Source organism: Mytilus californianus, unplaced genomic scaffold, assembly GCF_021869535.1.
Source record: "Mytilus californianus isolate M0D057914Y unplaced genomic scaffold, xbMytCali1.0.p SCAF_4, whole genome shotgun sequence".
In the NCBI taxonomy this organism is placed as follows: Eukaryota; Metazoa; Mollusca; class Bivalvia; order Mytilida; family Mytilidae; genus Mytilus; species Mytilus californianus.
The window spans coordinates 7,395,695-7,408,207 of NW_026262690.1; the positions used below are offsets into that span (position 1 = coordinate 7,395,695).

A 12,513-nucleotide genomic window follows, 5' to 3' on the forward strand; every position below is an offset into this window, starting at 1 on the left:
TTATCACTGTTGTGTACTTTACATTACATACAAAGGTACCAATCATTAGACAATGTAATCACTGTTGTGTACTTTACATTATATACAAAGGTATCAATCATTAGACAATGTAATCACTGCTGTGTACTTTACATTACATACCAAGGTACCAATCATTAGACAATGTAATCACTGTTGTGTACTTTACATTACATACCAAGGTACCAATCATTAGACAATGCAATCACTGTTGTGTACTTAACATTACATACCAAGGTATCAATCATTAGACAATGTTATCACTGTTGTGTACTTTACATTACATACAAAGGTATCAAACATTAGACAATGTTATCACTGTTGTGTACTTTACATTACATACAAAGGTATCAATCCTTAGACAATGTAATCACATTTTTGTACTTTTAATTTTAGGAGCCCATCACATAGTGGATTCCAGTGACTGGTCCTTTGAACAAGCTGCATATTATGCTACTCAGGAATGTAAGTACACGATATATAACTATTTCAGCCTTGATCTCCCTTTTTCATATTGCAGGTGGTTTTTTTTTAAATATGTGAAACCAACTTATAAAGATGCTAGTCTTTATTAGGCTAATCAAACAGTAGTCTTTCATTGTATATTTTCTGATCTTGTGTGTTCGTATGTCCAGTATCAGATAAACGTTTTGGATTAAGGTACTTTACTATGAAGATGTGGTCACATAAACTTGAAAGATAGTACACATATTAATTATGAACTTTTTATACGACCACAAAATTTTTTGCGGTCGTATATTGGTATGACGTTGGTGTCATCGTCTTTGTCGTTGTTGTCCGGAGTTGTCGTCGTCGTCCGAAGACACATTGGTTTTCGCACTATAACTTTAGTTTAAGTGAATGGATCTCTATGAAATTTTACCATAAGGTTAAATACCACAAAAGGAAGGTTGGGATTGATTTTGGGGGTTATGATACCAACAGTTAGGAATTAGGGGCCAAAAAGGGGCCAAAAATAAGCATTTTCTAGTTTCCAGACAATAACTTGTGGAATGGTGTATGGATCTCTCTGAAATTATACCACAAGTTTCCATACCACAAAGGGATGGTTAGGATTTGCTTTGGGGGGTTATGGCTCAAACCGTTTAGGAATTAGGGGCAAAAAAAGGGGGAAAACAAGGTTGTCCTGGTTAATGGACAAATACTTTAGTACAAAACATAATTTAAAGCAGTGTAAGGGAGATAAATCAAATATATCATTTGAATTACCTCCCTTACACTGCTTTTATTATGTATAAAGTAATGGTTAATGAACAATTAAGACAATTTAAAACGGTGTAAAGGAGGTAATCCAAATACAACGTTTTGATTACTTCCCTTACACTGCTTTTAAATTATGTTTAAAGAAATGCATATTTATAAAGGAAGACCAGTAAAAATATCTGCAAATGTTGCATATTTTTTTTTTTACCAAAAAAATCCATATGAAAGATTTGACACCATATTTTAAATTCTATTATAAAATAGATTATGTTAGCACTATGGTAAATTTAATTGGGTAATTATGGTTGCAAACTCCATAGGAAATTTGAATTGAGATTATGACCATATCTGGAGGGAAAGAATTTTTTGGGGGAAAAAGAGGGGGGGGGGGGGGTAAAGAGAAATTGTGGGGGGTCAATTTTTTCTCATTTCAGATTTCAGAAATTAAAAAGAATTATTCTTCAAAAATTTTTTGTTTTCTCAAAATTTCAAGAAGTAATCTTTAATTGCACAGTATGGCACATTAGATTTGTAAAATCTTTGACCACATTTATTTATTTGTTATGCCGAATCTGACCGTGTATTTAGATTTTTAATTTTGGGTCCAGTTTTCAAATTGGTCTACATTAAGGTCCAAAGGGTCCAAAATTAAACTTAGTTTGATTTTAACAAAAATTGAATATATGGGGTTCTTTGATATGCTGAATTTAAACATGTATTTAGATTTTTGATTTTGGGCCCAGTTTTCAAGTTGGTCCAAATTGGGGTCCAAAATTACAGTTTGTTTGATTTCAACAAAAATTGAATATATGGGGTTCTTTGATATGCTGAATCTAACCATGTATTTAGAATTTTTATTTGTGGGCCCCGCTATCAAATTGGTTCATATTGAGGTCAAAAGGGTCTAAAATTAAAATTTGTTTGATTTCATCAAAAATTGAATTATTGGGGTTCTTTGATATGCCAAATCTAACCGTGTATTTAAATTTTTAATTTTGGGTCCTGTTTTTTTAAATTGGTCTACATTAAGGTCCAAAGGGTCCAAAATTAAACTTTTAACAAAAATTGAATTCTTGGGGTTCTTTGATATGTTGAATCTAAACATGTGTTTAGATTTTTGATTATGGGCCCAGTTTTCAAGTTGGTCCAAGTTGGGGTCCAAAATTAAACTTTGTTTGATTTCAACAATAATTGAATATATGCGGTTCTTTGATATGCTGAATCTAACCATGTATTTTGATTTTTGGGCCCCATTATCGAATTGGTCCACATTGAGGTCAAAAGGGTCCAAAATTCAACTTTGTTTGATTTCATCAAAAATTTAGTTCTTTGGATTCTTTGATATGCTGAATCTAACCATGTATTTAGATTTTAGATATTGGACCATAATAGGTAAATTAAAAAATGTTAAGTTCTTAGACAACATTCATTCTGTGTCAGAAACCTTTGCTGTGTCAAATATTTAATCACAATCCAAATTCAGAGCTGTATCAAGCTTGAATGTTGTGTCCATACTTGCCCCAACTGTTCAGGGTTCGACCTCTGCGGTCGTATCAAGCTGTGCCCAGCAGAGAATTTTATTATTGTTATAAGTCAAATTATGTTTTTGACCCAAATTACACAGTTCAATGAACATAGACATATGTTAGCTGGAAATCATTACATTCTCAGGCTGAAGGTCTTGGTTACAGGAGTTTACCATGGAGCATTGCTCACATCAACAGCAAACTTCATACACAATTGTCATGTTCATTGCATGGTGAACTTTAAAAATTATGTGACATGTTGCAAATTTGACCTAGATTTCACCTTTCACTGAACATGGACATAAGATAGTACAAGCAGGACATGATATCCTATTGACCCATATTCTTGTTAGAAACCTGTGACATTCAAATATTCTGAAAACTTTTTCAGAAAAAATGAGCCAGAGCATTGTTCATAGTGTTTTTATTTTTTACTTTTCAAGCCTTAAAAAAAATGGTATACTTATCACGGTTTACATTTTATAATTCCTGTGGTAGAATAAGAAAATTGTCTTTTTTTGTACATTACTACTTATTCTAAGTTTAGTTCCGTATCAAGAGTACTGGCATTACTAGGAAGATCTAGGCACATTTACAAGAATATTGTAAACTTATTGAAAACACTGATTCAGTCCTGTGTATCATTTATTATAGGTTTTACTGAAGGTGTTTGGAATGTTCTAGAACCAGTTATGTTAGTAGAGGTCAACTGTCCAGCAGAATACCAAGGAACAACCATGCAGTGTATCACCAAGAGGAATGGTGTTATCATTGGAACAGATGCTAACGAAGGATACTTTACTCTGTATTGTGAGGTAATATGTGCTTAGTTGAATTTTTACTCTGTATTGTGAGGTAATATCTGATTAGTTTAATTTTTACTCTCTATTGTGAAGAAAGATGTGCTGAGTTGTATGTTTACTTTAGCCATGGTTGAATGAATAAAGTTAGAGTTTTTATTCTCTCATTTGCCAATATTTGATAATTTTTTATGAAAACAAGTAAATTAAACCAACGTTGAGTATAATAAGTTTGAAAGCGACCCATTAAAGAATTATATAATGATGAGCCTCATTTTCAATGTTAAATAACTCAAAATTTACATAATCTAAGGATCAGTAACAATAAGCTGTATTTTGCTGTTATCTATTTTTACTTTTGTTGATCCAAATTAAGGATCAGGTTTCTGCTATATATATCTCTCAATAAGATAGGGTTTTTTGTTTAGCATAATTAATGTCATAGTTAGAAGTTGATTAGTCACATGAATGCATCTGAGTCAGATAGATAGGTTGTAGTCAGTGAACAGTTAAATACTACATTGTAAGTATACACCACACAATATTCCAAACAAAATTAACCATTCCAATATATCTTGTTAGTCACTTAACTTTTTGTATCATTTAGGATATTTTTTTAACAAGTAATATTTGGAATTGTTGGTGTAGCATTGTCTTGATATTATGTTGAAACTATAGAACAGTAAAATGTCACTGTTCAGTGTTTTGACCATGTTGATAATTTTGAACCATTTGATTCCAGACCTTGATACATGTAAAATAGACAATAGCTACCAAGCTACTTTGCCAGTTTAACCCTTTCGAAATTTTTGGTGTAGAGTTGTTGAACTTAAATCAGGCTGCTGGTTTTCTTGTTAAAATTGTCATGTGGGGTATTTTAATAGTTTCTTTACGGTATGGCTTTTGCTCATTATTGAAGTTCTTACAGTAACATATGGTTGCTTACATTCACTTTCTGTGGTCTGTGGTGCATAGTTGTCTCATTGACAATCTTACATCTTATTTTCATATAAATTCATCAAAAACAGATCTGTTCAACATCATATATGATACTCTAAGTAAGCTTTAATAAAATCTTGTGTAATGAAAAGATAAATGAGAACAAGATTCTTTCAATTATAAAGATTGTAGAGTTGTGGCTTTTAAATTTAATAAATTTGTAAATCTAATATGGGGTAGGAGAGGGTTTCATCCTGAATTCTAGTGAAAATAAATGCCAAATCACAAATTCCTCCGAAAATAATGTGTCCCTTCCTGCATCATGAAATGATTAGAATTCCTGAATTAACGCCATTTAAATGGCTCAAACCCAAATTCCTGAAAAAGATCCTTCCACCCTCTTTTAAGTCAATGAAATTTTTTACCCCCCATTTTGTACAAATCATAGGATATTACTGATTTTGTAGGATAACAGAAAGTTCTTTTTGATTTTGACAAAAGAGAAATACAAGACTTTATACAATAACTAAGTTTGCATTTACTAATTCACGACTGTATAAAATAATGACATGCTGTTGAGAATAATAAAGGTCCTTTCTTAGACTCAGGTATTATGTTGAACAAACTAGTGCATGTAGCTGAAATGAAAAAGACATTTTGCACAAATGGAACTTCTTATTTTTTTTCTATTCTAAAAAAGAATACTATGAAAGTACTTTTATTCGTGGGATAACAATTTTCATGGTTTTCGTGGATGGCTTTATCCACGAATTTAAGTGTCCAACAAAATATAACTGTTGTCGGTCCAAATCAGGACATGGAAAGATCCCCAATACCATAAGTTTTAACCTTTTAATTCTTCTGAACACAAAATAGTTTTGATCGATAAAAGACAGACTTCCGGTGATGATATGCGATGATGAAGTGTTCATGTTATATCCTCATAATTCTCATACGAAAATTGAATAATTTCATAAGAAATGCTTCTTCAAGTCAGAGTACATTTGGAGCTTTTTTTATGTACCGGTAACCGTTTTTTTAAGTGACATGTTTATGGCCCAATTAACACCTTCGGTGACCGTTAATCTGTTGATCAAACAATCTCCGGTTAATAAGTGTCATCACTTCTAATTACACATGTGCAATAATTAAAATGTTTACTTTACAATTTCCTTTTATCGAGACAATTTGTAAGAATAGATGAATCGGCTTAATTCAGAAAGCAATTAACTTATTAAAAGGTAGATGAATGTTATCAGTAATGAAAGACGAACAAGTAGGTGAAAATGAACACCATATTTTGCAATGTCCAAGAAATTATTATAAATCAACATAATATGATTATTTTCACATCTTTTCGTTTTAGATGGCTTCAAATTATTCATCCAATTTTTGTTCTTTCAAAAAACTAAAATCCACGAATTTAAGAACCCACGAACATGCAACTTTTGCTCAAACCACGAAAATTGATACCCACGAATAAAAATACTTTCACAGTAATAAGAATTTTGTTTTTATTTTTCAGGTTGCTTTGAATAAATAAAAGAATTAAATTTTGTTTATAATTTTTTAGGTTGCTTTGAATCAATAAAATAATACAATTTTTGTTTGTAATATTTAGGTTTCTTTGAATCAATAGAAGAATAATAATGTTGTTAATATTTTTCAGGTTGCTTTGAATGAAATGTTTGGATTTTCGACGGAGTTAAGATCAATGACTCAAGGAAAAGGAGAATTTGTGATGGAATTCAGTAAATATTGTCCTGCTACTCCAGCTACACAAGAAACACTTATACAAGATTATCAGGACAGTCTAGAAAAAACTAAAACTAAAAAGAAAAATTGATACACATTTATAATTAGAATCAAATAATTTTTAAATTAACTTGTTTGTTTGTACGATCAGTGATATGGACCATGTTCTGTTCTGAGGCAGTCATGGTGGTTTTTATGACAAAACTTTTGACTGCTCACAGTTGGTCTGGCTCATAGTCAGAGTGGTTTTTAAGCAAGAACTATGATTTATTACAGTGAGTCTGACACTTGGTTAGTGTGGATTTTATGACATTTAAACTGATCAAACATGATCACATAGTCGTTATGGCTTGTATTTCAGAACACTGACCGAAGACATATGGTCATTATGGGGTTTATGTAAAAGATTGAGGACTGTTTCATCAGTTTTTATGTTAATTATTACTTATTTTTAATATTGGTTGAGTTTTTTACTTTTTCACTTTTTAAGTTGTATTTGAAAATATTACCCCCAAGAAGAGAAAGGTAAAATAAAACAAATCTTTTGAGAATTGGGTATTGATTTAGAAGCTTAAAACTTTTGTTGTTATGCTATTTCAAAATATAATAATAATAATAAATGACATTCTTTGCATTCTTATGTTGTAAAAATTGTATTTCACGACAAATTTTGAACCCAATATCATCAGTCTCATTGTCATTAGTTTCATCCTTGATTTTATGATTAAACTATTTATTTGTTTAGTGTTGTTTGTTACTAATACCTACGTAGCAGCATATTTATCCCATCTGGTCAGAAAGGTCAAAGGAGTTATTACATGTCAAAACTGAAGCACAAAACTTTCACTTTTTCTTTCAGTTTTAGAATCTTAAGATTTGACAGTTAAGACTTTGTTCATATCTTTCAAACAGAACAAAATGGTATGGCCAATTTCCCCTGTATAAGTTTCACTCACAGGATGAGAATCAGGAAATTGTTTTAAAAAACCTATTGACATTGGAATGTTATATTGTCTAAATAATGTACGTAAAAGTTATTTTTTAACTATTTTACTTGTACAGTGTATCTATAAACCTAGATGATATTAAGCTCAAAACAGTTATGGAAGACATAATATTAAGCTCAGCCTATAGCTGTTGGATATATGATATTCAGCTCAGCCCATTGCTGTTGGAGATATGATATTAAGCCCAGCCAATTGCTGTTGGAGACATGATATTTAGCTCAGCCCATTGCTGCTGGAGACATGATATTGAGCACTTCCCATTGCTGTTGGAGGCATGATATTTTGCTCAGTTCATTACTGTTGGAGACATGATATTCAGCTCAGCCCATTGCTGTTGGAAACATGATATTAAGCTCAGCCCATATCTGTTGGAGACATTATATTTAGTTCAGCCCATTGCTGCTGGAAACATGATATTAAGCTCTTCTCATTGCTGTTGGAGGAATGATATTTTGCTCAGTCCATTACTGTTGGAGACATGATATTCAGCTCAGCCCATTGCTGTTGGAAACATGATATTAAGCTCAGCCCATATCTGTTGGAGACATTATATTTAGTTCAGCCCATTGCTGCTGGAAACATGATATTAAGCTCTTCTCATTGCTGTAGGAGGCATGATATTTTGCTCAGTCCATTACTGTTGGAGATATGATATTAAGCTCAGCCCATTGCTGTTGAAGACATGATATTAAGCCCAGCCCATTGCTGTGCAAGACATGATATTAAGTGCAGTCCATTGCTGCTGGAGACATGATATTTAGCTCAGTCCATTATTGTTATGGACATGATATTTAGCTTTCAGCCCGTTGCTGTTGGAGACATGACTTTAAGCTCAGTCCATTGCTGTTGGAGACAGATATTTAGCTCAGCCAATACCTGTTGGAGACATAATATTTAGTTGAATTAAATGCTATTGGAGACCTGATATTAAGCTCAGCCCATTTCTAATGCAAACATGATATTAAGCCCAGCCCATTGTTGCTTGAGACATGATATTAAACCCAGCCCATTGCTGTTTGAGACATGATATTTATCTCGGGCCATTGCTGCTGGAGATTTAACTCAGTCCATTACTGTTGGAGATGTGATATTTAGCTCAGCCCATTACTGTTGGAGACATGATATTAAGCCCAACCCATTGTTATTGGAGACATGATATTTATCTCAGCCCATTGCTACTGGAGACATGATATTTAGCTCAACCCATTATTGTTATGGACATGATATTTAGCTTTCAGCCCGTTGCTATTTGAGACATGATATTTTGCTCAGTCCATTGCTGTTGGAGACGGATATACAGCTCAGCCAATACCTGTTAGAGACATGATATTTAGCTGAATCCATTGCTATTAGAGACCTGATATTAAGCTCAGCCCATTTCTGGTGTAGACATGATATTAAGCTAAGCCCATTTCTATTGGAGACATGATATTGTGCTCAGTCCATTACTTTGGAGACATGATATTAAGCCCAGCTCATTGCTGTTGGAGACATAATATTGAGCTCAGTCCATTACTGTTGGAGACATAATATTAAGCTTAGCCCATAGCTGTTGGAGACATGATATGTAGCTCAACCCATAGCTGTTGGAGACATAATATTAAGATCAGTCTATTGCAATTTAAGACATGATATGTACTTTAGCCCATAGCTGTTGGAGACACGATATTTAGCTCAGCATATTGCTGTTGAAGATATGAAATTAAGCTCAGTCTGTTTCTGTTGTAGACATGATATTTAGCTCAGTCCATTGCTGTTGGAGACATGATATTAAGCTCAGCCTATTGCTATTGAAGACATGATATTTCATTCAGTCCATTGCTATTAAAGACCAAAATTTTACTCAGTCCATTGCTGTTGGAAACATGATATTTATCTCAGCCCATTGCTGTCGGAAACATGATAATTTGATATTTATCTCATCCCATTGCTGTTGGAAACATATTAGGCTCAGTTCATTGCTGTTTGAGACATGATATTAAGCTCAGTTCATTGCTGTTGGAGACATAATATTAAGCTAAGTCTATTGCAATTTAAGACATGATATGTACCGGTACTTCATCCCATTGCTGTTTGAGACATTATATTGAGCTTAGTCCATTACTGTTGGAGACATAATATTAAGCTCAGTTTATAGCTGTTGAAAACATGATATTTATCTCAGCCCGTTGCTATTGAAGACATGATATTTCACTCGGTCCATTGCTGTTGTAAACATGATATTTATCTCAGGCCATTGCTGCTGGAGATTTAACTCAGTCCATTACTGTTGGAGATGTGATATTTAGCTCAGCCCATTACTGTTGGAGACATGATATTAAGACCAGCCCATTGTTATTGGAGACATGATATTTTGCTCAGTCCATTACTTTGGAGACATGATATTAAGCCCAGCTCATTGCTGTTGGAGACATAATATTGAGCTCAGTCCATTGCTGTTGGAGACATAATATTCAGCTTAGCCCAAAGCTGTTGGAGACATGATATGTAGCTCAACCCATAGCTGTTGGAGACATAATATTAAGCTCAGTCTATTGCAATTTAAGACATGATATGTACTTTAGCCCATAGCTGTTGGAGACATGATATTCAGCTCAGCATATTGCTGTTGAAGATATGAAATTAAGCTCAGTCTGTTTCTGTTGTAGACATGATATTTAGCTCAGTCCATTGCTGTTGGAGACATGATATTAAACTCAGCCTATTGCTGTTGAAGACATAATATTTCATTCAGTCCATTGCTATTAAAGACCAAAATTTCACTCAGTCCATTGCTGTTGGAAACATATTTATCTCAGCCCATTGCTGTCGGAAACATGATATTTATCTCAGCCCATTGCTGTTGGAAACATATTAGGCTCAGTTCATTGCTGTTTGAGACATGATATTAAGCTCAGTTCATTGCTGTTGGAGACATAATATTAAGCTAAGTCTATTGCAATTTAAGACATGATATGTACGGGTACTTCATCCCATTGCTGTTTGAGACATTATATTGAGCTTAGTTCATTACTGTTGGAGACATAATATTAAGCTCAGTTTATAGCTGTTGAAAACATGATATTTATCTCAGCCCGTTGCTATTGAAGACATGATATTTCACTCGGTCCATTGCTGTTGGAAACATGATATTTATCTCAGGCCATTGCTGCTGGAGATTTAACTCAGTCCATTACTGTTGGAGATGTGATATTTAGCTCAGCCCATTACTGTTGGAGACATGATATTAAGCCCAGCCCATTGTTATTGGAGACATGATATTTATCTCAGCCCATTGCTGCTGGAGACATGATATTTAGCTCAACCCATTATTGTTATGGACATGATATTTAGCTTTCAGCCCGTTGCTATTTGAGACATGATATTTTGCTCAGTCCATTGCTGTTGGAGACGGATATAAAGCTCAGCCAATACCTGTTAGAGACATGATATTTAGCTAAATCCATTGCTATTAGAGACCTGATATTAAGCTCAGCCCATTTCTGGTGGAGACATGATATTAAGCTAAGCCCATTTCTGTTGGAGACATGATTTTTGCTCAGTCCATTACTTTGGAGACATGATATTAAGCCCAGCTCATTGCTGTTGGAGACATAATATTGAGCTCAGTCCATTTCTGTTGGAGACATAATATTAAGCTTAGCCCATAGCTGTTGGAGACATGATATGTAGCTCAACCCATAGCTGTTGGAGACATAATATTAAGCTTAGCCCATAGCTGTTGGAGACATGATATGTAGCTCAACCCATAGCTGTTGGAGACATAATATGAAGCTCAGTCTATTGCAATTTAAGACATGATATGTACTTTAGCCCATAGCTGTTGGAGACATGATATTTAGCTCAGCATATTGCTGTTGAAGATATGAAATTAAGCTCAGTCTGTTTCTGTTGTAGACATGATATTTAGCTCAGTCCATTGCTGTTGGAGACATGATATTAAGCTCAGCCTATTGCTATTGAAGACATGATATTTCATTCAGTCCATTGCTATTAAAGACCAAAATTTCACTCAGTCCATTGCTGTTGGAAACATGATATTTATCTCAGCCCATTGCTGTCGGAAACATGATATTTATCTCATCCCATTGCTGTTGGAAACATATTAGGCTCAGTTCATTGCTGTTTGAGACATGATATTAAGCTCAGTTCATTGCTGTTGGAGACATAATATTAAGCTAAGTCTATTGCAATTTAAGACATGATATGTACCGGTACTTCATCCCATTGCTGTTTGAGACATTATATTGAGCTTAGTCCATTACTGTTGGAGACATAATGTTTAGCTCAGTTTATAGCTGTTGAAAACATGATATTTATCTCAGCCCGTTGCTATTGAAGACATGATATTTCACTCGGTCCATTGCTGTTGGAAACATGATATTTATCTCAGCCCATTGCTGTTGGGAGACATGATATTAAGCTCAGTTTATTGCTGTTGGAGACATGATATTAAGCTACCGGTAAATATATTGCAATTTAAGACATGATATGTACTTCAGCCCCTTGTTGTTGGAGACATGATATTATTCTCAGCTCATTACTGGAGACATACTATTGAGCTCAGTCCATTGCTATTTGAGACATGATATTAAGCTCAGTCATTGCTGTTGGAGACCTGATATTAAGCTCAGCAATTGCTATTGGAAACCTGATATTAAGTTCAGCCTATTACTGTTGGAGACATGATATTAAGCTCACCCCATTGCTGTTTGAGACATGATACTAGTATTCAGCTCAGTCCATTGCAGCTTGAGATATGATATTTAGGTCAATCCATTGCTGCTGGAGACATGATATTTAGGTAAGCCTAGTGCTATTCAAGACATGACATTAAGCTCAGTCTATTGCAATTTAAGACATGATTTATAACTAATATTGAGTTCAGTCCATTACTGCTGGAGACATAATATTAATCTCAGTGCAAAATTTCCAGTACCGTAAGTATCATGTCTACAACAGCAATGGGCTGAGCTTAATATCATATCTCCATATATCTCTATACCATTGTACTTTGGTTTACGAGAATAAAGATATATACCAGGTGGCAGGTCCAGGAAAATGTGTGGGTGGGACAATCAAATATCAGAAAATTGTATAAAATATTACAATTATTTGATCTGGAGGGGAATGTAACAACCGAGATCGGCCTGGGATGAGACTTTAGGAGAAGTTATCTATGTTTCAAACAGCTGTTTCTCCGTGTTTTTTTTCCCTAAAATATTGCTTTGTCATATGTATCCT

The 12,513-nt window shown here is 33.9% G+C and overlaps 1 protein-coding gene across 2 annotated transcripts in view; it reads left to right on the forward strand.

The window, feature by feature from the left end:
- Positions 1–7,004, forward strand: part of LOC127737378 (elongation factor G, mitochondrial-like) — a 36,384-nt gene extending 29,380 nt beyond the window's left edge. For both annotated transcript variants that reach the window (XM_052247995.1, XM_052247996.1), the window contains exons 17-19: positions 415–483; positions 3,423–3,583; positions 6,177–7,004. In XM_052247995.1, coding sequence (XP_052103955.1) covers positions 415–483; positions 3,423–3,583; positions 6,177–6,353 — 407 coding nt within the window. In that variant the 3' untranslated portion in view covers positions 6,354–7,004. The remainder of the gene's footprint in view (positions 1–414; positions 484–3,422; positions 3,584–6,176) is intronic.
- The last annotated feature ends 5,509 nt before the right edge of the window (positions 7,005–12,513 follow it).